Source organism: Polistes fuscatus, unplaced genomic scaffold, assembly GCF_010416935.1.
Source record: "Polistes fuscatus isolate 324 unplaced genomic scaffold, CU_Pfus_HIC Scaffold13, whole genome shotgun sequence".
NCBI classification, from domain to species: Eukaryota; Metazoa; Arthropoda; class Insecta; order Hymenoptera; family Vespidae; genus Polistes; species Polistes fuscatus.
Window position 1 is genome coordinate 898,052 of NW_025113031.1, and position 26,936 is coordinate 924,987.

The 26,936-nt window shown below is 36.4% G+C and overlaps 2 protein-coding genes across 5 annotated transcripts in view; both read left to right on the top strand.

Moving 5' to 3' along the window:
- LOC122513687 (TBC1 domain family member 13) overlaps nt 1-765 on the top strand; it is a 6,466-nt gene extending 5,701 nt beyond the window's left edge. For all 3 annotated transcript variants that reach the window (XM_043630113.1, XM_043630112.1, XM_043630115.1), the window contains one exon: nt 44-765. In XM_043630113.1, the coding sequence (XP_043486048.1) occupies nt 44-121 (78 nt within the window). In that variant the 3' untranslated portion in view covers nt 122-765. The remainder of the gene's footprint in view (nt 1-43) is intronic.
- Nucleotides 100-26,936, top strand: LOC122513688 (LIM/homeobox protein Awh-like). 2 transcript variants are annotated; one of them, XM_043630117.1, is made up of 4 exons: nt 100-181; nt 21,207-21,664; nt 26,147-26,601; nt 26,728-26,936. In XM_043630117.1, the coding sequence occupies exons 2-4, from the start codon at nt 21,243-21,245 to the stop codon at nt 26,931-26,933; spliced, it is 1,083 nt and encodes a 360-aa protein (XP_043486052.1). In that variant the 5' UTR covers nt 100-181; nt 21,207-21,242; the 3' UTR covers nt 26,934-26,936. The 2 variants fall into 2 exon arrangements, with proteins under 2 accessions (XP_043486052.1, XP_043486051.1); XM_043630116.1 differs by lacking the exon at nt 100-181 and adding an exon at nt 18,222-18,489.

Here is a 26,936-nt window from a genome sequence, read left to right on the forward strand (position 1 = left end):
ATAGTTATAAAATTGAAGAAATAACTTAAATAATAATTTGTAGAATTTTCCATCGATGGATATTCAAATTGTGCTTTCCAAAGCAGCTGCACTGGCAGGCAAGACCTTAAATACTCCTTAACGAATGATCATCTTAATGCCCTCGTGAATACGTGACTAGTTTCTGGTAAAGCAACGAGACGTACGTTTTTTTCAATTACATTTTTTCTTCCTATGCAATATAGTATTGTTAATTATATTGTTATATGCCAACTATATATATATATATTTATGTATATATATTGGCAGCAATACAATAATTATGATCGTTTGAAGAGATTGAATCGAGAGACTCGTCAAATGAGATACATAATATATATACAATTTATGTATGTATATAACGTAACTCATTTTCCTTGATAAGAAAGAGTTTATAATGATTATCAAGAGTCAAATATTTACGTTTAGGGCATTTAGCGATTAATCGTTACGTCTCTGTTCATGGAAGTCATTTGACGAGATAAGAATAACGATACAGCAACGTTGTTTTAAAATAATCTAAAAGAAAAGGAGCGTATAAGTGTATATCGATACGTTATCAATGGTCTGATCTTGTAACATTTTTCTAACGATTAGACTACAATAGGATATTGTCACGTACGCGTGCAATAAGTACGTAATGCGTTTCATCGGAATATCATATTTTGTACGTCTTATTTTTCTAATGATCTGCGGCCATTCGTTCTACGTTTATAAAATAAACAATGTTATATTTGCATTATCGCATCTTTCCGTATTCATTAGAACCACAAAGCTTATATTAATGAATTACTAGTTATTAACACTAGATTTACGGACAATTTGACTCATTACAAAAATTTGTTTACCATATATATATATAACTTAAATATTATTTTTTTAAAAACATATGTTTGTTTTTAAGTTACTTAATTAAATATACGTAAATATTAATTCCTCCCCTTTACTCAATCCTCCATTCAAACAATGTTTCTAAGTCATTAGAAAAATAATGAACAAAATATCCGTAAATCTAGTGTTAAGCTGGTATTATTAACAAATGTTCTTTTTTACATTTACGTAAGTCATTCTAATATTTCCGAAGGACCATTTTTTTAACTTATCCCATTTTTATGATCAGTGACATTATTTAGAATTCGTTCAACTTTCATAATCCCTGATAGAATTGGTAAATTTCAAAGAAAAAAATGAAAAAAAAATCAACGTTCAATGGACGTTAAATCGTATTTCAAAAAGAAAGAAGAAGAAAATCAGTCCAAGTTAATATGATTATTGAAGTCCGTCATCGAAGTGTGTATATCTAGTGGTCGTATGCAGGGAACAAAATACGTGTTTTGCATTAGTCGCAGTGACGGCGACAAGAGTATACGTCGATCGTTATTGAATTAATAAACTCCCGGTGGAATTCGCGAGTGGAATAAATCGCAAAGCAGGATTTCATTTCGTTTTCGTCTCATCTCGCGAATACGGTGACGAGCGTAAGCACCGATGTTGAATACAAATCAGCATACCTATCGCTCTTCGTACTGCTCTCTCACGTACGTATTTACAAGTTTAACAAGACTGTGACGAATACAAAGTTCGTTCCCTATTAATTTTCCAAAAAGTTGTCCGAAATGGCAAGAACAATCTTCATTAACGATAGTGGCGATACTAGCGAGGTTAGATAAGAACGATCGAGGGTTAGCGAAATCTTGTATCCGAGTTGTGCATCAGTTTATTTTTTAGAAGAAGAAGCAGAAGAAGAAGAAGACGAAGACGAGTCGCAAGAAGACGACGAGTCGCAAGAAGAAACATTCGCTTTCTCGCTCTCGCAATGATCGCTGATTTATGACGCATTGTGCGTTCAAAGTCCTCGATTATATATGCGAGAGTTTAACCATCGGCAACAATGGCCGCCAGGCCCTGATTCCTTTTATCGCGATGCACCCTTTGCGGTTTTTGTTGGGGCAACAATCGAGGTCTCCGTTCCCTTTTTCCTTTCCTTCCCTTCCCTTCCTCCTACTTTCCCCAACAGCCCTTCTAAAATCGCGGACAAGCGTAGAGAAGAGGAGCCCTGTTCTGGTACCTTTCGCAACCCGAAAATAGAGGCATAATAAAAAATGAAAGTGCCCGTTTAAAAGTTGTTCGCAACGATTAGCGGAAAAAAGTCGAGACGCGATCGCGTGGGCGGACATTTATGGCGGTTGATTACTTGATTTATAATCTCAGTTTGGAGTACTGGATGGCTGTTAACGGTCGTAACTTTAGGGGATCGCGTAAATATCTGCGAATCATTTTGCGAAATTTTCAACCGCCCAATGCCCAACCAACTCGCGCTGTGCACCATATCTTTTTCTTATTTTCCTACCTCCATCTTGGCAATGAAACTTTCATTAAGGATGCCGCTGGGTCCTTCTGCTCCGTCAGGATTGCGTCAGATGCGTTGCAAAAACTAGGCGACATTGCCTACCGTAAACACGCCTCTGTCATTAAAAAAGCTGATCCCTTTTCTTTTTTACTTTTTTTAATTTACACTTTTCTTTTTTCTTATCCCCCTTTGGCTGGGACTTTCGGCTAATCAGAGATCGTGGATTTTATGCGAGACCAATATGGCTGCCTGCTGTAGGTATCTTCAAATAACTCGTTAACAAAATTTTCTCTCTAATTGCAATAATTATAATTATTAACTTGGAAATACGTACAGAGTGTGCATTTTTATTCGCCAATATACAGCTGCCTAGAAAAAAAAAACAAAAAAATTAAGATATGAACCAATTACAAAATATCCCAAGTATAATATTATTCGATCGAGAAAAATGCAGCGAAAGAAAGCGTATCAAGTGGAACACACAGAGATGAATACATGCGTGTGTGTCTGGAGACGTAACGAAATCCTCAGTCCCTTTGGTCTACGCCCTAAAGTTTAGCGATCTCTAATGAACTACCGGGCCGGTCCGTTAGTTATCCCGAGTCCGTTGGCCACCACAGTTGTAGCGTACTACATAGGTGGGGTACGTGCTAGTACACGTAGCAGAAAGAGGACCAGTTAAAGAGAAAGAGAGAGAGAGAGAGAGAGACAAAGGGTTGGGTGGGCATCGAAACGCCAGTCAGTCGTCCATATACATACACACATACATACATAAGTACATATACTAGATAGAAATAAATCCCGTTAGCCGTTTCTCGCTGTGAGAGATACTGGATGGGTGATGCAAAGCCGAATTTTCCTGGCACGATAGCACCAGCTAGCATCTGCGAATATTTGCGCCCATTGCTGCTAGCTTTGTAACGAGCATGTTCCCGACCTTACAAAGAACGGCGATATACGATCCGTAGTAGAAAGATATTTACATTTTTACGGGATTACACCAATGCCAATAGGGAAACGGAAAGGGAAAGGGAAAGGGAAGGACTACCGCTACACCGACGATCATCCTCCTGTCGAAGGGGAGAATTAAGGTTGAACAGTTACAACTGTAATAATAGAGTCCTCCGTTGAAAGGAGGGTGGGTGACGATTGACAGAACGCATAACCACCCTCCTGTGTTCTTGCGTATGCGTTCACGAAGCGTTCAGGACGAAGGGTAGCTACACCGAGTCTTGTTTTCTCTTCTAATCCTTCCACCAGGACTTGCTGGTAGGACGAATGATTTTTTATCCGATTTTTATAGGGGTTTGCCGTATGTAAGATAGACGCGTTACAATCTAACTACGTATTTTTTCTACATATTATATTATATATATGTACATATATACGTATATGCATATATATTATGAGAGAGGATGACGTTAATAATTTCGAGTAATCGCAGCCAGGAGAGACGGACAATTAAACGATCTTTTGTGATGCTGAGTATGGAATCGTACACGACGGGGTAGAATAAAGACGATAGCTGGCATGTAAATTCATGCAAATCATCGTAAGGACAATAATTATGGTCGGAAAAATGTCGACTCGAATGTTGGGGCTCGATCATGAATTTACCGTACATTACTTGGTAAAGAGAAGAAAAGATATAGATAGAGATAGGAGATAGAGGTGAGTGAGTGGGGAAGGAAGATACTTCATTGACGTTGAAAGAAAAAAAAAGGAAAAAAAAGGAAGCCTCTGACTGGGGATCGGGCCAATGGACGAAGATAGGAGTTCTCCTCTTTTAAATTTCTTTTAGCCGTTGTACGTGCGGCTAATTTGCGGTTGCGAGGTTGGTTTGGCAGGAAGGAAGGAAGGAAGGAAGCGAAACGATCGGAAACGAAGGGATCTCATGGAAATAAAGGAAGAAATAAACTCCTTTCTTTCCTCTCTCTCTCCTTGTGATTTGCATGCAATTTCGAATCGACAGCATTTCGCAATGCCGACGATCAAGCACTGTGTCCGCCTTTGATCTCGCTCTATCTCCTCTATCTCTTTGTATTTTTACCGATCGTTCCAGACCTCGTTATTAACTCTTTCGCTTAAAAATTTCAATTTGCACATTTTTTACTGATCTTTTTTTTTCCCGGTGTTGGTTTTTGATAACCAATAGGAATATTATGCTAGTTAATTTACCCTTTGCACTTCGAGGCCTTTTTTTTCGTTTGCTTGCGCGAACCAGCAACTCGAGACGATTTCGGCAAAATTAAGTAGACATTTTACGGGTACTTTAAAAACATTTATAAACAAACAAGCGTATAGTAATAATCAAATATCATCGGTTTATTCATTTATATGTCGAAAAAAACAAACTTTGATAAATACTACACTCTGTAATCAGTTTTGTTGTGATATTTAATGAAACTTGAAATCAGCTGGGCGCCGTATCGGCGTCGCTCGAGTGCAAAGGGTTAACATCTCGCGATCAGTTTAATTTAAAGTTAATGACTGTGTAATAATTATAGATATGATAAATATATATTATTACATCGACAAATAATATTTTCCTTTTTTTTATTTGGAATATTAACCCTTTGCACTCGAGGCCTTTTTCGCTTGCGCGAACCAGCAACTCGAGACGATTTCGGCCAAATTAAGTAGACATTTTACGGGTACTTTAAAAACATTTATAAACAAACAAGCGTATAGAAATAATCAAATATCATCGGTTTATTCATTTATATGTCGAAAAAAACAAACTTTGATAAATACTACACTCTGTAATTAGTTTTGGTGTTGAGTTGACACCTGAATTTTCGGCTGGGCGCCGTATCGGCGCCGCTCGAGTGCAAAGGGTTAATAGTTGAAATATTCTATTCGAATAAAATAAGAATTTCAATTCGAGAACATAAGATAACGTTATCGTCAAATGATGTTTGTCGTCTTTCTTCATCACTTCGATCAATAAAATAACTATGTCTCACGCGAGTCGAGATTCTTCTTCCTTCTTTTGGATAGAGTGCTTTTAAAGGTATTGTTTGTTGTCACACAGTGTGAAGAAAAAAGGGAGTACTAGGTTGGTTAGGTTAGGGTTGTTAGGTAGGTAGGTACATGGAAGCATTGTAGACGATAACAGGATTAGGAATGGGGGTGGATACGGGGTAACATGGGGCCCCTTTATCCGAGGGGTGCTAACAAGTGGACCGAATAATATTGCTGCTGGATACGTAAGAGAGAAAAAGAGAGGGAAAAAGACGGACGCACGACGAATAACAAATATCTCTTGCTCGTTGCTCGCGATTCTACGACTTTGAAAATTGTTTAAACAAACGAACCAACGTTTCCTACATTTTCTCTATCGTTAATCAATCGAAGAATTTACGATAAATGTATATTTTTATTTAGAAAGATAAAAAAAATATAGGAACCATTAGAAATGAAAGATAAAAGTCGATCATTATTCCGAATTGCAGTCGTAATTACGCATACGTCCTCGTTATTGCGATAATGGAAGATTATAGATTTTTCGTAGGAAACGTTTTGAGGAAAATAGACCGCCCCTTTTGGAATTTTGCCCATATGGTCTCCTCTAACTCGCCTTTCAAACATTTTCCATTCCTCCTACGTCATTTTTACTCGCTTCAAAATAGAATAATCGTATAGTCGATGGCCTTTTCAATGTATTCATAAGTTCCTTGCATCAAACGAAAATTGTTATCATTCGAAATATCTCTATCTGCTTCTCCCCCTCCTCTCTCGAATCCCGATCTAACCCTCTTCCTGTTTTACGTTGCTCCGTCAAATTGACCAATCGTCCGTAGGGTGAATATATTTAGTCGCGTAATTGTTGCGCGATACATTGTATGTAGGTATGTTACGGTCAATGTAGAAAATCCGGGCATTGTACGAAATATTTAGAAGTTTCTTTGGGTCTTGCCAATTAATAATAGGTAGATAATAAGATAATAGATAGAATAATAGAATAATAATAGAAGATAATAATAGAGTAATAGGTCTTGCTTATAATAACAGGTAGAATTTTATTATGATCATATTTTGCATCCCCCTTTCCTATGCGTAATACATTTCTTTCATCAAAAAACAAAAAAAACAAAAAATTCGTCGTACTTATCTTGCCTCAGTGATTGCTGATAAGAATAAAAATGAGACTTTGTTATTGGTAATACGATCAAGTAGTATGGTGAACATCTTGCAAGTTACATTTTCAATGGTATATGAATTAATATTTCTTTTTTTTTGGCAAGAATAGAATATTTGAAATTGTCGATTTTTCTAAGTCGTGAGAAAGAAATCCGAAAAAGGGAGAAAAAAGTGTAGTAGGTACACTAGAGGTTTCTTTGGGTCTTGCCAATGTGCTTATAATAACAGGTAGAATTTTATTACGATCATATTTTGCACCCCCCTTCCTATGCGTAGTACATTTCTTTCATCAAAAAAAACAAAAAATTCGTCGTACTTATCTTGCCTCAGTGATTGCTGATAAGAATAAAAATGAGACTTTGTTATTGGGTAATACGATCAAGTAGTATGGTGAACATCTTGCAAGTTACATTTTCAATGGTATATGAATTAATATTTCTTTTTTTTTGGCAATATTTGAAATTGTCGATTTTTCTAAGTCGTGAGAAAGAAATCCGAAAAAGGGAGAAAAAACTGTAGTAGGTACGTTAGAGGTTTCTTTGGGTCTTGCCAATGTGCTTATAATAACTGGTAGAATTTTATTACGATCATATTTTGCATTCCCCTTTCCTATGCGTAATACATTTCTTTCATCAAAAAACAAAAAAAAACAAAAAATTCGTCGTACTTATCTTGCCTCAGTGATTGCTGATAAAAATGAAAATGAGACTTTGTTATTGGGTAATACGTTCAAGTAGTATGGTGAACATCTTGCAAGTTACATTTTCAATGGTATATGAATTAATATTTCTTTTTTTTGGCAAGAATAGAATATTTGAAATTGTCGATTTTTCTAAGTCGTGAGAAAGAAATCCGAAAAGGGAGAAAAAAGTGTAGTAGGTACGTTAGAGGTTTCTTTGGGTCTTGCCAATGTGCTTATAATAACTGGTAGAATTTTATTACGATCATATTTTGCACCCCCCTTTCCTATGCGTAATACATTTCTTTCATCAAAAAACAAAAAAAACAAAAAATTCATCGTACTTATCTTGCCTCAGTGATTGCTGATAAGAATAAAAATGAGACTTTGTTATTGGGTAATACGATCAAATAATATGGTGAACATCTTGCAAGTTACATTTTCAATGGTATATGAATTAATATTTCTTTTTTTTTGGCAAGAATAGAATATTTGAAATCGTCGATTTTTCTAAGTCGTGAGAAAGAAATCCGAAAAAGGGAGAAAAAAGTGTAGTAGGTACGTGTCTCTGTATGCCGTATAAGTATCGCGATGGAGAGGATGGAGAAGACGAAGGGTAAGCGCAACCAGGAGAAGGGGCATCACGGGAGGGTGGATCGCAGAGGTAGAAGAATAAAATGATCGAGTTATGCCTGATTGCCGCTTGTTGTTCCAGCTCGATAAACCGGATCCGAACGGACCAAATTCATCCTCTTCTCCCCAATTTTACGATTCTACTATCTCCACCGTCTTTCTGTACAGTCGCTTTATTTCTCTTCTCTTTACTTCTCTTCTCTTATTTTTTTTTTTTTATTCAAATTCTTCAATTATTCCCTGATTACATACGAAATCATGAAATTATTGAATATGTATCTTCCCCTATATATTGTTTCACTTAACATTATTATTTGTTCTATATTTTCTAAATGAATAATTATATCCAATGTTCAGTTTAGTCTAAAATATTTCTAGATTTTCTCATGGGGGGGAGGGGAAACTGCTGAACAGTCTCGTAAATTCGATTTATCTACAATTCCAAATTGAATAGGAAAGAATTCAGAATTGCGAGTATATTTCGCAAACGTCAGCAAGATCTGTCTATCTTGTACGCGTTTAATCGGATTCCTAGCGATTACTATTCTCCTCTTTTCTTTGTGTCTTTTACATGCACGTATTATACTCATACGTATATTTACACAGGTATTATATTCTCATCTTTGAGCATAAACCAGTTTTCCATTTTATCGGGTTATCGTTATCATTCAAATTTAACTTCAAATTAATCCTACTACACACTTTTTCCTTATTTAACTCTTTGCACTCGAGGCCTTCAGTAGACATTTTACAGGTACTTTAGAAACATTTATAAACGAACAAGCGTATAGAAATAATCAAATATCATCAGTTTATTCATTTATATGTCGAAAAATAACAAACTTTGAATTAGTTTTGGTTGAGTTGACACTTGAAATCAGCCGGGCGCCGTATCGGCGCCGCTCGAGTGCAAAGGGTTAATTGTTGTCTTATGATTTTAATTAATCTATTCGTTTGATAATATTTTGTAGATGATACAAGTTTGCAACGGGGTTGAATAGAAAATTGAAATAGTTGATTTTATTCAATTTTGTATCGGTATGCGAGCTTATGTTTAACATCCAATGAATATCGATACGTATGCATGCTACTTGTTGGTTATCTCGGAGGAATATTTTTGTCTCTCGAATGAACCCTCACTCAGCTAGCTCGCCGTTGTCAAGGACGGTTAATTCAGCGTGTAACCGTACGCGGGATCGAGTTAACGTTAAGATCAAATTGAATTTGGCGCCGGCGCTGGCCCAGCTAAAACTTAGTCATCCGGCAGGACCCTCCTAATCCGTTTAAGCTCTTCATCCTCGGATCCTGTCGTCTCGACGTCTACATCCTTTAGAGAAATAAAGAAGACTGAGAGTTCCGTTCGAAGAAAAAGAATATTAAGAGAAAAGGATTCATTTTCATAGTGGGAGGGATATGTACACTTTTGTTTCTTGGGAATGTGATTCGAAAGGGTTTGATTGGTATGCGTTTACGGATTCTTATACTTTGCTTTTTTTTTTTAATTATTATTATTTTTATTATTATTGGAAATAGAGTTAGAAGAGGTGAATACTAAGAGAAAAGGATTCATTTTCATAGTGGGAGGGATATGTACACTTTTGTTTCTTGGGAATGTGATTCGAAGGGATTTGATTGGTACGCGTTTACGGATTTTTATACTTTGCTTTTTTTTTTTAATTATTATTATTTTTATTATTATTGGAAATAGAGGTAGAAGAGGTTTGCATAGTTTCCATTGAAATTTGTCTTCCTATTCGTTCCTTTTTATTTCCATCATTATCATCTTGATCTCCGATAGAGTTTGTCCCTCGTTTTTTTCGCGAGAGTAGAAATTCGCGTGGTGATTCGCAGGGCGTTGCGGAGTTGGCACGAAACGGACACGCCCAGCGTCGCGACGCTTTTATCGATCAACAGGAACACCGCCAGCAACGACGACGACGACGACTACGACGACTACGACTACGACGATTACGTGGATGTATATACGTACACGAAACGGCCATTTTAACTTTCCACGAGTGGATACTTTTCCAAGTTTCGATTTGCGAAAAGTTGACATTATAGAAAATAAGTTTTATTTATAAAAGTTTGAAAGTTTCATCTCCTCGAGGGTCTCTGATTAAACAGACTAATTAATGAAGTTCAAGGTATAATCTCGTGGCAGCTCAAAGGTCCCATCTTCTCTTACATTAACCCGAGATGGCGAGTGCGAGTGCGAGTGCAAGTACGAAAAGGCGGTCTTATAGACTCGTATATCTCTCTATAGAGTCTTATCATATTTATGGGAGTCAGTGAAAGAGCGCGACATGGAAACCGCATCTGTCGGCGCGCATATTTTTAAATACCAATTCGGTTAGCTCGCACACAAGAGTCAAAGAGAGAGAAAGAGAGAGAGAGAGTTGTTCCGTTCGATGCAGATAGCAAGGCTCGTTATTTATTTACCTTCGCCGACGCACACGTAAAAAGATCCTCTCCGCGAATCCTTCCTAAATGTCTTCATCGAACCAACAACTTTCAAATTTCGATCCGACTTTCCAACCGAACGTTACGTCATTTATTATATCATATTATATTCGACATTCGTAATTCTCGAATAGCGTTCAATAATTGAGCCGTTCAATGCACACATCGATTAACTCCATTTTTTTTGAAAAATCTTCAATATATGGTGTCAAAGCACACTTGTGGTATAGTCATAACTTTTTATATTTATAATAACTTTCCTTAATAATTAAGATTAATACCATTAAATGGCAACATTTTGTTGGCCATTGAAAAATAAGTAATTTATTTCAGAAACCATTTTGATTATTTTTTGGCTATTCTTTCATCTTAATTTTATACACCGTCAAATGAAAGTTATATTTGTATTTATGCATTCTATATTATATATGCGAATCTATATATCATAACAGGAATTTTAAAAAACAATATACATTATTTCATCGCGTTTCTCGACTTTTTGTTTTATGGAGAGTTAATCGATGCGTGCACTGAACGGTTCAATTATGTTTGCTATCAATTTTCCATAGAAATATACGAATACATTTTAACAGGTGCAATTACATGTGCAGGAAGGTATCGGATACAAAGGATAAACATCACATGAACCATCATTTAGATAAAGATCTAAGTATAGTTTCGCACGAATCCATGGGAACAAATGATTTCCATCGATGTGCGTCGAGTCAAATTAATCCCCATCGATGATTCAGCGGGATCGTTACGTTTCGTTTCGTTGATAAACCGCGCCGAGATAATTAAGCGAGCCGCAAAGGTTCGAACCAAAGGATAAGATCTACCTTCCGAGGATGGCCCGTTATCCTGGAGAACCGCACCCCAAAAAATGACAATTATTTTGTTAACATTATTTCAATAAAGATTACGCTCGATATGATCGCGTGTGATTTGGGTGTAGCGAGTTTCGAACTGGGGCCACCAAGGTGCACGACCCACGGGGAAAGAGGGGGGGGTCTTTTTACGCAATAGGGTCAGAACAAGCACCACGTGTCTCGGTACCAATTGAATTCGTGTTCGAGAATCGAATTATTTGCCTGAACGATCGAAAACCTTTCCTCTCTTTCCTTTTTTCTCTCTCATTAAATCTTCATGTCGATTTCCTTTTTTTTCCTTTCTTTTTGAAGTTATACTTCTTTTGGCGCGTTTGGGAAAATGTAATGAGAGTGGGATTTTTTTCCGAACAACACCACGAAGTTTGTCGGTATTTACGATACGCGGCAAAGCGATTTCAAATTTACGGCATGAAGTTGTCTTCTTCTCTTCTTTTATTCTCAAGCGGGTCACCCATCCAAGTACTAATCGTACTCAGCGCTGCTTTACTTAAATGATCGAGCGGGAACTAATACTCGCGGGAACTAATACTCGCGGGAACTAATAATAATCTATATTATGATATTTTATTATTCTTTCTAATATATATAATATATCGATCGATTGAAAATATGTTTCTTTCCTTTTTTTTAAAATAATAATAATAATAATAATAATAATAATAATAATAAATTTTCTTTTTTTGTTAACTTATTTTTTGAAGTTATTTTCGAGGTTATTGAGGTTATGTTCGTTTTGGTACGGCAAAGAAGTATAACTTCTTACGTGCGTACATAAGTACACACACCAGTTTTTTCTTTTTCTTTTCTTTTTTTCTTTCTTTTTTCTATCTCCGTCTGTCACACTACTCTCAGCACTTTTAACCTTTTTTCCCTTCGTCTTTGTCTTTGTATTTTTGAATCGTAGTTCATATAACCGTGCGAGTCTTTCATCCCTCTCACGAGTCAACCTATCGTACAATGAACCGAACCCCGCATGGACCTTTAATCCGATTATTCCTTTCGAATCAACGACGCGTCGTTGCTTTCCGAAAGCCACGCAGACGAGAATAAGAGAAAAAAGAAATCTTAGGAGGAGTTACTACGCCCACCTACAAATCCACGGCTCTTACCCTCCTTTCATTGTTTCCAAATTTTTTCCGATGTAAAACGAAAAAGGAAAAAGAATAAGAAAAAAACTGGTGTCTGCACTTATGTACGCACGTAAGAAGTTATACTTCTTTGTCGTACAAAAACGAATATAACCTCAATAACCTCAAAAATAACTTCAAAAAAATAACTTAAAAAAAAAAAAACATAAAAAAAATAATAATAATTATTATATATATATATAAGAAAGAATAAAAAAAACTGGTGTGTGTACTTATGTACGCACGTAAGAAGTTATACTTCTTTGTCGTACAAAAACGAATATAACCTCAATAACCTCAAAAATAACTTCAAAAAAATAACTTAAAAAAAAATAACATAAAAAAAATAATAATTATTATTATATATATATAAGAAAGAATAAAAAACTGGTGTGTGTACTTATGTACGCACGTAAGAAGTTATATTTCTTTACCGTACTAAAACGAGTATAACCTCAATAACCTCAAAAATAACTTCATAAAAGAACTTCAAAGAAAAAAAAAACTATAATAATTATTATTATTATATATATATATATAAGAAAGAATAAAAAAAAGAAAAAGAATATATCAAAATATAGATATCAGTCCACACTAAATATAAGAGAGATATATCGAATTACTTCACGCGACAACAGCTATGGCACGGTAATAGTATTAGTTCCCGCTCGATCATTAAGTAAAGCAGCACTGAGTGCGATTAGTACTTGGATGGGTGACCCGCTTAAGAAAAAAAAAAGAGAAGAAGAGGAAGAGAAGAAGACAACTTCACGCCGTAAATTTGAAATCGCTTTGCCGCGCATCGTAAATACCCGACAAACTTCGTGGTGTCGCTCGGAAAAAAATCACACACCCATCACATTTTCCCAAACGCGCCAGAAGAAGTATAACTTCTAAAATCACCTCCGTTAATAACAATCCATTACGTAATAGTATTTTTCCCTTTTGAAATACGATCAAAATACAAACGAGAAATGAGTGTAAGCATGAGATAGCTAGAAAAATAGTCAAAGTAAGATAACATTCATTCCAGATGACGTATTCGAGGTCTGATATTACAGGTGAAGTTGAGACAACCAACCACATAGGCATGCGCTATCAAAACTTACTATTATTATAGTCTTCTCATCACTCTTGTCATCGTTCAACATTTATTATGAAACGTCTTTGATATAATACATTATATCACGAATAATAATAATAATAATAATAAAAGATATTTCCAACAAAAATACATATAACATAATAGAAATGAAATGTATGAACATTTCCTAAGGTTATTTTCTCTTGAAAATCCGTCAAGGATGTTAAGAAGGAAGTCGGTACTTTTTATTCCATCAAAGGTAAAGGAGAAAGATGGATCCTTCATCCCTGCCTCCCTCCCACCCTCTCTACCTATTTCGCAAGGGTTTTCAAGTATATAAGTGAGAGTAAGAGAGGGAGGGAAAGGGAGGGAGGGAGAGGGAGAGGGAGAGTGCGAAGGGAAGAGACGCGCTTTCGTTAGGTCGAGCACAGTTTTGATGATAACGAGCGGATTTGCAATCACGGCTACATTGTGCAGGATCCTGCTGTTAGCTAACTTCAAGAGGGATGAAACTCAGACGCTCGGAGATCACAGAGCAGGAAGCTGAGGATGAGAGCTTGACTAGACTAGGAGAGAGAAAGTCTTCCTCCTCTTTCTCTCTCTCTCTCTTTCATTTTATATATATGTATATGTATATATATATATCTTATCTTGGTTGGATGCTGGAACGTGGAAATCCGAAAATTACAGAACTACATGGGACTACAGGCATCATGCTATAGTATCTTCAGTTTCTCTCTTTCTCTTTCTGTCTGTCTGTTTGATTGACGTCATTTTCTTACCGATGCGTTAACGTCAATATAAAGTAACGTCAAGTATTTTCTACATCTTATTTGTTTATAATAATGTTACAGTATTTATATATAATATGTCGTTTATTTTATCAAACGAATTGAATAATAGTATAAATCACAACTTTTGTTCTATAAAATCAATCGTTACTCCGTTTATATGTCTTCTTTTATATATATATCTTATCTTGGTTGGATGCTGGAACGTGGAAATCCGAAAATTACAGAACTACATGTAATGGGACTACAGGCATCATGCTATAGTATCTTCAGTTTCTCTCTTTCTCTTTCTGTCTGTCTGTTTGATTGACGTCATTTTCTTACCGATGCGTTAACGTCAATATAAAGTAACGTCAAGTATTTTCTACATCTTATTTGTTTATAATAATGTTACAGTATTTATATATAATATGTCGTTTATTTTTTCAAACGAATTGAATAATAGTATAAATCACGACTTTTGTTCTATAAAATCAATCGTTACTCCGTTTTATATGTCTTCTTTTATATATATCTTATCTTGGTTGGATGCTGGAACGTGGAAATCCGAAAATTACAGAACTACATGTAATGGGACTACAGGCATCATGCTATAGTATCTTCAGTTTCCCTCTTTCTCTTTCTGTCTGTCTGTTTGATTGACGTCATTTTCTTACCGATGCGTTAACGTCAATATAAAGTAACGTCAAGTATTTTCTACATCTTATTTGTTTATAATAATGTTACAGTATTTATATATAATATGTCGTTTATTTTATCAAACGAATTGAATAATAGTATAAATCACGATTTTTGTTCTATAAAATTAATCGTTACTCCGTTTTATATATGTCTTCTTTTATATATAATAGATTAATAATAATACGATATAAATTTCCATTAAAAGTCATATGTATTTTTTTTTCTCGTAACAATGAATTCTCAATTATAATAACAATTACTTTTCCCACAATTAATAACAATTAATTTATATTATTTTAATAACAATTAATTAATATTTTTTTTATTAATATTAATTATATTTTAATTTATATTAGTTTAATAACAATTAATTAATATTTTTGTATTAATATTAATTATATTTTAATTTATATTAGTTTAATAACAATTAATTAATATTTTTGTATTAATATTAATTATATTTTAATTTATATTAGTTTAATAACAATTAATTAGTATTTTTTTATTAATATTAATTATATTTTAATTTATATTAGTTTAATAACAATTAATTAATATTTTTTTATTAATATTAATTATATTTTAATTTATATTAGTTTAATAACAATTAATATATATATATATTATTTCTATTATTCGTTAATAGTAATAATAATAAATAACGAAACATTTCTCTTTCCTTGATTTGTCATATTTGATTAAAGAGAGAAAAAAAAAAGAAATATTCAATGTAATTAATCACATAACAAGTGTGTTTTCCAATGTCGCAATAAAAATGTACATATGTATATTTCTATATATATATATATACATATATATACTCGGTATATACATTTACGCCATTCGCGATTACGAAGAACATCGGTTCGGTTTAAGGATTTTGTTCTTTTTTTTTTCTTGAAAAAGTAATGTTTGTTTGGACAGCAGGTAAACTCGTGTGTAATGTTTTTGAATATCCCGATCGAATATTCAACCGACGGACGGACGGACAGACAGACAGACAGACAGACAAACAGACAAACCTAACCGAACCTCGGAAGAATATCCAATTCTTCTAGGTGACAATGGAATCGCGTTTATTCACCAGAAAACACGCTCGACGATCTTACCTTTCGAATTCGAACAGGTATTCGAACAGGAGAGGTACCAGCCAGCTTTATCATGATAATTAAGTATCGTTTTGGCCCTTATTTTTCGATGTTTTCTATTTTTTTTTTCTTTTTTCCATTTACCTCTCTGTCTCCCTGTCGAAGCTCTTTTCTTTTTTTTTTCTTCTCATTTTTCGACAACAAAAAGGAAAAATGATAATTAAGCACCCTCGTCTCGTGGGTGCATGCGTGCGGGCTGTTTTCAATTTTCTGACAATTTTCAAGAAGAATTTTGTTTAGAACGAAATTCAAAAGGGAGACGACATTTCATTGGAGGAAGCGTTCGCGTGGCAACGACGAACCTGTAGATAGTTGAAAAGAAATAATGTTAATATGTTAATATATGGAATAACTTATGGCATGACCAAAGTTCGATCGTGGATCCGAATTTTGTTGGTAGATGGCCTAAATAAAATGTGTCGTCGTCGTCGTCTTCTTTCTATTTATCTCTACTTTTTGGGTAATATTTACACAGTCGTTAAATGTAAGGAGTCAATTATTGGTATAACGATTAAAAATGTGTAAACAAATCGATTATCTGTAAGAAGGAAAAAAGAATTTTTTTTATATCGTAAAACATTTTCGTCGGAGAAATTTTCATGACAGCGTCAAGCGGGAAAGTTTGTTAAGTTTTGAAATTGCGTTATGAGAAAAATTCCACTCTCGTTGTAATAAAATAAATTACTTCGATAGTTTGTTACACGCATATAAATGATATTTTTGAAGAAAGAATTGAGGTAGAGGGGTAGGGGTTGAGGTTCTTTTTCTTCTTCTTTTTCTTATGGTGGACTAGCGAGAATTCGTTTGACACTTTTCCAGACACTCCACAACGAAAAATTCATATTCATCTTACTGGCGTGGGCGTATATGAGTCCCTTTCGAATGGAATCGAAAATATATAAGCGTGAGATAGAAAGAGAAGATCTATCTACCTAGCATCGAAAGTTAGGCAGAAGGACTGCATATGCTGCAGTGAATATGTGGCGTTGGGCAAAAGGAACGTGAGAGTGGTGGGCCTATAGCAGTGATAAAAGGCGTTAGTCCATTCCAGAATGATTTATGTGTCGGCAGGCTGAAATACAAACAGGTGCTCGAACCCCCTCGAGAACCCAAACTCATCGAAAAAATAAAAAAAAAGAAGGAGGAGGGAAAAATCGAATACATCGATGGTTGTTAGCTGTGTATGCATTTATTGTGTTGTTGTAAGCGCGTGTAGCTATCTCATATATTTTTGTATTCTCATTCGAGAAAGGATGATGATCAAAGTGGGAAATTCTAAGTAAAGGAATAGATAAGTGATTGTTTATTTCGTTTCTTGCTACTTTTAGGGGGTGTTGATGGAAATGATTCTCGGAATGTTCACAGAAGGGAATATGTTGGGGGGTCGTACGAATACATTGAACTTATTGTTTCCTCTCATAATTGTCTATGATTATACTATTTTATATAACTAATGAATTATCGTTACGTACTCTGCATATTGAAAAAATTTATATATAAAAAAGAAATGACACACCCGTTGTTCTCTTCTCGCACAAACACACCCTCGACAATCTAAAATTCTGTTTAGATTGTTTTTCTTCTTCTTCTTCATCCCTTTTTGTGTGCACACATCTCTCGATATCTTATGCCGCACGAGAGATCAGAAGGAAAGTAAGTTTAGCCGAGTAAGAGAAAGATGGAGGAACACACACGGGAAACGTGAAGTTTGTGCCGAATCACCGCTGAAATTCCATCAGAGTTTGCGATTCTTAGAGTTTGAGAAAAATTCAGCCAACAGTAGTGGAAACGGGGTGGGCGGAGGAGGGGGAAGGGGAGAAGGGGGGTAGCAGAACGGGAGTAGTAAAGAGGCAAAAGAAAAAAAAGGGGGAAAAGGACAAAAGGAAATAAAAAGCGTGACTAGGGGGTGGGGAAGGTACGAAGGTACTAGTCGAACAGTTCGTAAAACGGGGGATGAGATTTAACTCGGCACATGCGTCAACTTGCGCGAGAGCACATTGCCCAACCAGAGTTTGGGTTGGTTCAACGGTAGGAACGAAAGAACAGGGGCGTGCTCTCGATAGGCGGAGTCCGATGTACCACCCTCTCCGAATATCCTAACTGAGAAAGAGGTATACACGTATCTCGCGCTTTTGAAGTAGTAGTACGAGGGGGGATTACTTGTCCAGCAAGTTTGTGTTAGTACACAACCATAGTGGCCAGTGGTAGGGGCACGCTCGAGGATGCCAGTCTTCTCCGGGACACGGATCCGGACAGGGATACGTTTTGGTATTTCCTCTTTCTCGTTCAACCGCGACCTACAAAACTTTCCTTTTATTTTTTGTTACTTTCTTAAATCCCACTGGCTATTTCTATATTCGTTAGATTTGAAAAAGGTGACTGTTGCTTTGTGAACGGGGCAATTTTTAATAGTGTAAAGATGAAACCGAAGATCGAGGATTCGTGACCCTTCTTCTTTTTATCGACGGGATAAAAGATGAAGGTAAGTTCTTTCTTTATTCTCCTTTTTCTTCTTCTTCTTCTTTTTTCCTTTTCTTCGCTTTAATTCCTATGCGGTTTCTTTTAACGTTTCGTCGGGAAATATTGTTTATAATAAATTGGATAAATCGAATATAGGCTAAAAATGTGGGCTAAATTGTTAAGGAAAAAATTATTCGCGGTTATGGAATGAATTAATTTTGACGAATTTATCGTGAATAAATTGGAAGGAGAGAAAAAAATGTGTGGATAGGTGAATTATTTATAATATTATGGTGTGTATGGGGGTGTGGAGTTTAGTGTCCTTAGAGAGAGGGCGGTGTTGTGGTTAAAGGTGCAGTTTCGATATTCGGTAGTGAGTAGTCGGTAGGCCGAAACTCGTTTGACCCTTGCACTCGGACATTTCTCATTTTGTCAGCTCATCTCCGTCGCCTCGGCTTAAAAAATGACTTCTATTATTCTTTCTCATTACTGCTTGATTGCGTTGCCTGAACCACCTACTATGGCAAATAACGTGCTGGATATTTTTCATTGACAAACATTTTCTTCGACAAAGTTAATAAACTTCAATTCTATTTAACGTTATTGTCTGTCATTTGAATCTTCACAAATGTGTTCATCAAATTAACAAGCTTGGAAATATTTCTTTTAATCCCAAATATATATTGTCTCTTGAATATTTTTTCCGATTAAAAGAAAATAAATATATCGATACTCTTCGTATATTTTTAATACTATCTTCAAATATTTCCAAAAAAAATTTACAGTTTACAAATCATCGAATAATTTTTCAAAAGAAAAGTTAATGTGTTTCCTGTAGGAAAGATTTTTTAAGGTTCCTTAAGGTTTTTATTCGGGTTAACCTGTTGTAAGTTTTATCTTCGATTGAAATCAGTTAAAGTACAATAGATTTCTTTTTTCACATAGAATTTTCTTGTCCTACATTTGTCTCCTTTTTCCATCTCGACCATTTAAACATTCCAACGGCTTCTAAAATATTCTTCTAATCCTTGCGACAGGTAAAAATGTTTTATTCTCTTTTTCTTTCTTCCTTTAATCCTATTCAGTTGTATAATTTTAAACGATACGAAAGTGTTACGAAATTTTGCATACAAAATTCATGAAAAATTCTCAATTTTGTATTCGTAACCACGTAAACGTGTGGTGTTAATTGGAAGAAAATCTTTTCAAATCGTAATAGGAATATATCCTGTGTTACGTTGTAGAAAGTCGATAGATTTTTGTCGATCGGTGTTGACGTTAAATAGTTGATGATCGAAGGAAGGTGCGAAAAAAGAGAAAGAGAGAATAAAAGAAACGTGGAGAAAAAAAATCATCTTAAAATAATCGACGTCACTGAATCTTTCCGTCAGCATATCGAAAAGCTAGAGGGCATAAATCACAGGTGGGAAGTTCGACTTTGCCTTCGGCAGATCATAAATCAATGGCCGTCCAGTTATACGTGAAATGATTACCACTCGACGTGGAACGGACAGAAAACGAACGAGGAATAGAAAGAGAAACAAATGAACAAAATCAAAAATAATATTAAGAGCCGTCGGATCCTCTCTCTCTCTTCCTTTACTTCTTTTTCTATTGAAAATTGCCTGTCTTCGATGTATCAAGCTTTTTATTTATTCCCAATATCGAAATTCTTAAGCAAACAGCACCTTATTTGCATCGATCCTCCTTTTTTCATCCGTTGGTAAATTTCATTAGAAATCTATCATAGATAATTGGTCGAATTATTTAACGTCAAATTACATATGTAATTTGTAATAATGAATGTATCGTGTAAAAATGTTGTTTTCGTTTTAATTTAGAATTGCAATGAAATTGTCGAAAATGAGGTTTCGTAAAAGAGGAGAGTTAGTTCGATTAGTTAACGAAAGAGTGTATCGTTTAATCACTTGGATTGACCTAAAGGATAGGTATCCGTTTGTAAGAAGTTAGCTTAGCAAACAGGATAAGCGTGGGACGTAGGGTTTTTTTAGGGTAAGCAGCACACTCTGGTGTAACACGTAGCATGGTTTTCTTCTCCTTAGCCAGGAGCAAAGCACAAATGGCAAAACTATAGGCATCCCCACGCATGCATACCTTGGTATCCTGGCGGCTAGGGAGAGCAACGTCATTTATCAACTCGAGAGAGGCTTCAGACTCTCCTCGGTTGATTATTTTTCTTTTTCCTCGTACCTATATTAATTGAGATTTGGAGCCCGCAGCAAAAGACTCGATGCGACTTATCTTGCACAACCCGGAAACTTGCTCTCGACACAAAAGGCTATTTAGAAAATAATAATAAAAAAAAAAAAATGGAACTAACAACGTTTAGATTTGCTTTTCGATTTTCCACGCTTTGTTCGGGAATAAACTGCGCACACTTATTGCTATTGGAACGGTTTCTCGCGTTTAACGGACTACTACTACTACTTGGAATTCTTTTCAAGCTTGTGTGCTGTTGTGTCCAGTCAGCTGGCCTTACAGCACCGCGAACGATTCAATTTTATTACCAAATCAAAACGACGACATACTGATTTTATGGATCGAATAATAAATCCTATCGAATTTCATCCTCCTCCCCCTCCCCTCTCCACCTCCTCCCCGATTCTCCATATATTCAATCTATAAACGTTCCAGCCAAATTTATCAAATATCTCATACATATTTATTGATCTTCGATTGGAAATTCATTTCAATTCGTTTATTTTTTCTTTTTTTTAGGCCGAATTGGAAATAGACAGCGAGTGTTCGGATAGCATGATCTGTTCTACCAACAACAACAACAATAATAATATTATCAGTGCCAATAACAACAACAAAAGCAACACTCAAAATAACAATAATAATATTAACAACAACAACAACAACAGTAACAACAACAACAACAACAACAGTCATGGGTCTGGTAAGAAAGGAAACAATGCAAACGCGTTGACGAAGGGTACTATTATGGTTGGGAGTGGTATTGGTGTTAAAGAAAATGGTCAACAACAGGATAACATGGAAATGGATTGTGGCGGTTGCGGAGAAAGTGTCCGAGAACGTACCGTTCTATGTGTTGGGGGTCGAACATGGCACTCGAGATGCCTCAAGTGTTGCGCCTGTGCCAGACCCCTGCACGATCAACACTCCTGTTTTCTTCGGGGAATGAGACTTTATTGTCGACAAGATTACGCATTGTAAGTTGATTTTTTATACTTTTTTGTCTTAATCGTCATTATTTTGATTAGGAACAATTAGATTGGAATTGCGAGCTTTCCCCCATTTTTTTTTTGTTTAAAATCACATTGATTAATTCTTTTATACACCCCTCCGCCCCCCGCCCCCCCCGGTGAAAAACAATAATAATTTCTTAATTGCAATAATTAATTACTCGATCATATTTTTTAATCGAACCGAGAATTCTATCACACCGGACTGGAACGTATTTTTGTTTTCAACGAAAACCTTCGAATAGGAAAATAAAAGAAAATTATATACAGCATTTTTGTGTTATCTCCTGTTTTGTTTTTTTTTTCTTTTTTTTTTTTTTTTCTTTTGAACAATTTGTTATCCGTTGATCCTGATGATATACGATTACATCCGTTTCTACGTTGCGTTCCATTCATAAGGAGAACGGGATAACGCAGGATATTCGGCCGGGGTAGTAGGCGATCCAGTAGTTGGATTACGGATTATCGATGGAAGCCAATAATATTCGTTCGTATCGAAGAGAGCGCGCAGTGTGGCGCCCTGCTGATTCGAGGACGGTGCCCAAAGCCGATCTTAAGAAGACGTTTCTCGGCTACCACTACGGGAGCTCGTCTCAAAAACAGAACTACATTTAATTTTTTCCTCTTTGGTATCACCTACTTTTAATATTATTTCAAATATTTAATAATCATTATAATAATAATAATAATAATAATAATAATAATAATAATAATAATGTGAAATATATATATATATATTTGTCTTCAAAATAAATCATATTGTCAATTATTTGTTAATACAATAGTTTGCATTATAGGAATTGCAATTTTGCATATTAACCCCGTTCAAGTAAACGTCCATTGTTACTCGTATAATTTCAAATTGTGATTTCAATAGTTCCTTATAATTATAAACGTTAATTTCCTTTGTTGTCATCCGTGATGTGATTGATCGTGAAAAATATGAATAGGTAGCAGCGTCTTCCGTGATATTTGAAAATTGTTAGAAAATTCTTATCGGTTAATGGTGAACTGAAGAAAGGTTCACGTTGCTTGCGGATCTATGAGCGTAGGAAATTTACAGATCACACATGTATGTGTTGTTACCGTGGCTTATGTTGAACGTAAGAGTGCTTCGCCGTTGGGTGATTAATGTCTTCCGATACTTCTTCTTCTTCTTCTTTATCTTCTTCCTTTTCTTTTTCCTATTCTTTTTCCTATTCTTTTTCATCGTTGTCGTCGTCGTCGTCGTCGTCTTCGTCGTCGTCGTCGTCTCCTCCTTCAGACCTCACGTACAGTCGGCTATTCACATCACTGTACACTCATGCTCGTGCACGACCTGCGAAGTCACGTTGACGTAGAAGGTGTCCCGATGCCGGTGAACCCGAAGAAAAAGCCGAACCGTGTCTTGGGGCCTTGTCTTGGGACCGTGTCTTGGGACCGTGTCTCGGGACCGTCGGGATCTATGCTCGATCATCGCAACATTCGCGATCCTAAGGATCTAGAGATTCAACAGGAAGGATCATTGGGTTGGAATTCTTCAACGGAGAGAGAGAGAGAGAGAGAGACAGAGACACATTTATCTTGGGGTATCTATGGGGGTTTATGTTCTCATATAAATACGAACAAAAATTAACTTTATAACTTTCTTAATAAATTATTAATCGAAAATGCGCGTGATTAGGACATAAACTTTTAATAGGAAACTTTTACGACGAGGGTTTATTATAGAATGTTTCGATATTTTAAAAGGAGGGGGTGGGTAGTTTAGGGAGATAGAACAACGGGTAAATATTCTAGCAGTACGTTGTACGTGTACTACGTGGGTGCCGAGTCACGAGTCGAAGCTGCCGAGTGTCAGTGTTCCAAAGGTCTAAGGAATTCGCCTCGTAAGGCCCCGGTCCTCGGGGCCTTATTCTTTTTTCTCTCTTTCTATCACAAGGACCCCGGCGCTTTTCAAGTCGCGAGAGCTGCCTTTTAAATTAATAAATATTCACTGACACTTTCACCCATCCTCTCGCGTTATCGAGCGCGCTCCTTTAACCCTATCGTAAGGGCCGACGAAAAAAGAAAATGAAAAAAGGGAAAAAGAAAAAAGAAAAAAGAAAAGAAAAGAGAGAACAAAAATTGTTCTATTAGCAAGTTCTTTGCCATCGACCGAAATGATTCAACTTGGCTTCATTTAATGTGTGTCCATTGGCCAGAGAAGAGGAAGATTAGTTACGAAACATTCTAACATAATTAATATATTTCAACTATTAATCCCGTTTGTAATTTGTATCGAAATGATAATAAACTGTAAATGAAGATAATCTTATTGAGGGTAAAAAGTTGATTCGATTGGTCGTATATTTCGTTTGGATAGGTACGGAAAACTTAAGAGTAAATCGTAAAGAATGCATCGGAAGGGCTAATTACTCGGCAAGTCGCACGATCGGCGTGTACCTCGGTCGGCGAGTAGGAGCATCGTGATCGTGATCTGCATGCAGATTGTAGGTAAGAGAGTGCTGCATTACTGGGGTCGGCTAGCATCCGACTTAATCCTCCGTTGACTTATAGGGCCCGCCTATGTCGAAGAACAAATGAATAAATTAGGGCGGAGCCGTTTGGTAGCCGACGTACGACTCTCAAGATTTATAGATACCCGATACCAGTTCTCTCTCTTGTACCTTGGTTACACAGGCCTTTATTTTACTCCCTTCACGAGTTAAGAGTATAAGAGGGAAAGGGTGGCGCCACTGTTTATGCAAATGGCACCTTACCCAATCTCTTCGAAGATATCGCGATTTGATTCGACTATGCGGTAGCTGTTGTTTCTTTCTCTCTCTATCTCTCTCTCTCTCTCTCTCTCTCTCGTCTAGGTGTCCGAGACAGGGCTTCTAGGCGTGCCCTTTACACGATCAACATAACCCCCCCCAATAATACCCCGAAAATATCTTCGATACGAAGATGACTGTGCACAGGACCGAGACTAATCCCTTCCCTGGCTTACCATATTTTTCCATACAATAACCCTACTCTCGATGGAGGACCAATGAATTCTTTTTTTTTTCCTTCTCCTCCTCCTCCTTATTCTTTTGCGTGTGGTTGCTCTTCCCTTTGAATTTTTATATTTCCAGTTTGATCCCGTCCAACTGTTTTTCTTCTTTTCTTTTCCACTAGGAAAACGTTGAAGGTTCGTTCCTTTGTAAGAAAGTTACGGCTTCAAGTTTTCTTTATAATACTTGGAAATTTGATATGTGTTACAATTTTACATGTAAAGTATTTTCAAATGAGGTTATTGTACAATTTGTGATGTTACGAGCCTGGTAATTGGAATAGAAAAAAGTTTTCAAAATTGGATCCCTTTGATATCGAAGTGCTCGAAAAAGGAAGTTTAGAATTACAAGTGGCATTTGTACACGCGTGGCACGGTACACGAGTTGATAGAAAACTAAAATAAACGGGTTGCGGGCTCGTTAAAAAAAGTAACAGTAATATAATAACGTATTGAGTTATTTAATAAACAATTGGACCCGTTAAAGGGCTATCATCGTCGGTAGGAAATCAAAGGGTTCGAATCATTTGTTGAAGCCGTGACTGAGACGTCGAGATAATCTCGACGTAATCTACTTCCCGAATCGCGATGGCAACCTCTCTTAAACGGTGTGCGGTGGTTGTTGCCCCTGCTTTCTGACGCGCGCCTTTCGAAGGGCCGCTGGTGGACGTAGTATGTTAATGAGGACAGGACCGTGTTGGGTCCGTGTTGGGTCCTCCGGCGGTCCTCAATGAACCTGCTTGTTGCGAGACGCGAGATCAAAATAAGCTCAATTTTTTTCCTCTTTCCGCTACAAAACTCGAACCTTTGTCCCCCACCCCCCACTCCTCCCATCTCGTTTCGTTACCTTTGGCTAAAATATTATTTGACCTCGGAGTATTCGTGAAAACGTTTCGATCTTTTTTGAAGTTATACTTCATTTGGCGCGTTTGGAATAATGTGATGGGAGTGATTTTTTTCCGAGAGACATGATAAAAATCGACACCATGAAGTTTGTTGTTGGTATTTGTACGATACGCGCGGGAAAGCGATTTCAAATTTACGGCATGAAGTTGTCTTCTTTTTTCTTCCTTCTTCTTTTTTTTTTCCTCAAGCGGGTCACCCATCCAAGTACTAATCGTACGTACTCAGCGCTGCTTGACTTAAATAATCGAGCGGGAAGTAGTTCTATCACCGCGCCATGACCATTGACGCATAAAGTAATTCGATATATTTCCCTTATATTTAGTGTGGACTGATATCTATATTTTGATATTTTTTTCTTTTTTATTCTTTCTTATAATATATATATAATATATCGATCGATTGAAAATATGTTTCCTTTCTTTTATTTTTTTTTTCAAGTAATTTTTGAGGTTATTGAGGTTATATTCGTTATTGGAGTTTGTTTATTTTTTTTTTAACGAGTCCCTTGAAAAATTGTATTGTTTCAGAACATTCGGTGCTAAATGTGCCAAATGCGGACGAAGCGTTGGCTCAGGTGATTGGGTTAGGAGAGCCCGCGAAAGGGTTTACCATTTGGCTTGTTTTGCCTGTGATGCTTGTTCGCGTCAGTTATCGACCGGTGAACAATTTGCACTGTTGGATGCTCGATTACTATGTAAGGCACATTATCTCGATGTGGTCGAGGGCAATAATACTTCTTCCTCGGAAGATTGTGATTCCGAACACGGTGGGAAGGGTAGCAAAACGAAAAGGGTTAGAACGACCTTCACCGAAGATCAACTTGCCGTATTGCAAGCGAATTTTCAATTAGATAGTAATCCCGATGGTCAGGATCTCGAAAGGATAGCACACGTTACTGGTCTGAGCAAGAGGGTTACCCAAGTTTGGTTTCAAAATTCTAGGGCAAGGCAGAAGAAACACAGCGGAAAAATTAAAACTCAAAGTGAGTTTTATTCATATTTATTCGATTGAATTTGTTTATAGTCTCTCTCATAGTATTCGCGTATCGCGGTATAATTGCAATGGAACGTGATTCCATAATTCGACGAACGTTTGGTTCTTTTCGCAGTGCACCATTCACCGCCAATGCATCACCCAACCGAATTGTATCCCAGTGGGGTGAGCGTGGTCGGAGCCTACCTAGGTGGTTACCAAGGTGGCAGTGCCGGAAGCGAGAGTCCCGGAAGTCCATTAACTCCACTGACACCAATGCCACCCTTAACACCAACCACTCCTACTCATCATCAGCCACAATTTTGTCATCAGGCGGGATAAAAA

What these genes read in the sequence shown, in the direction of transcription:
- LOC122513688 (XM_043630116.1), top strand. An exon ending in TGTCGACAAGATTACGCATT is followed by an intron (nt 21,665 to 26,146) that starts GTAAGTTGATTT and finishes GTATTGTTTCAG; the next exon opens with AACATTCGGTGCTAAATGTG. An exon ending in CGGAAAAATTAAAACTCAAA is followed by an intron (nt 26,602 to 26,727) that starts GTGAGTTTTATT and finishes TTCTTTTCGCAG; the next exon opens with TGCACCATTCACCGCCAATG.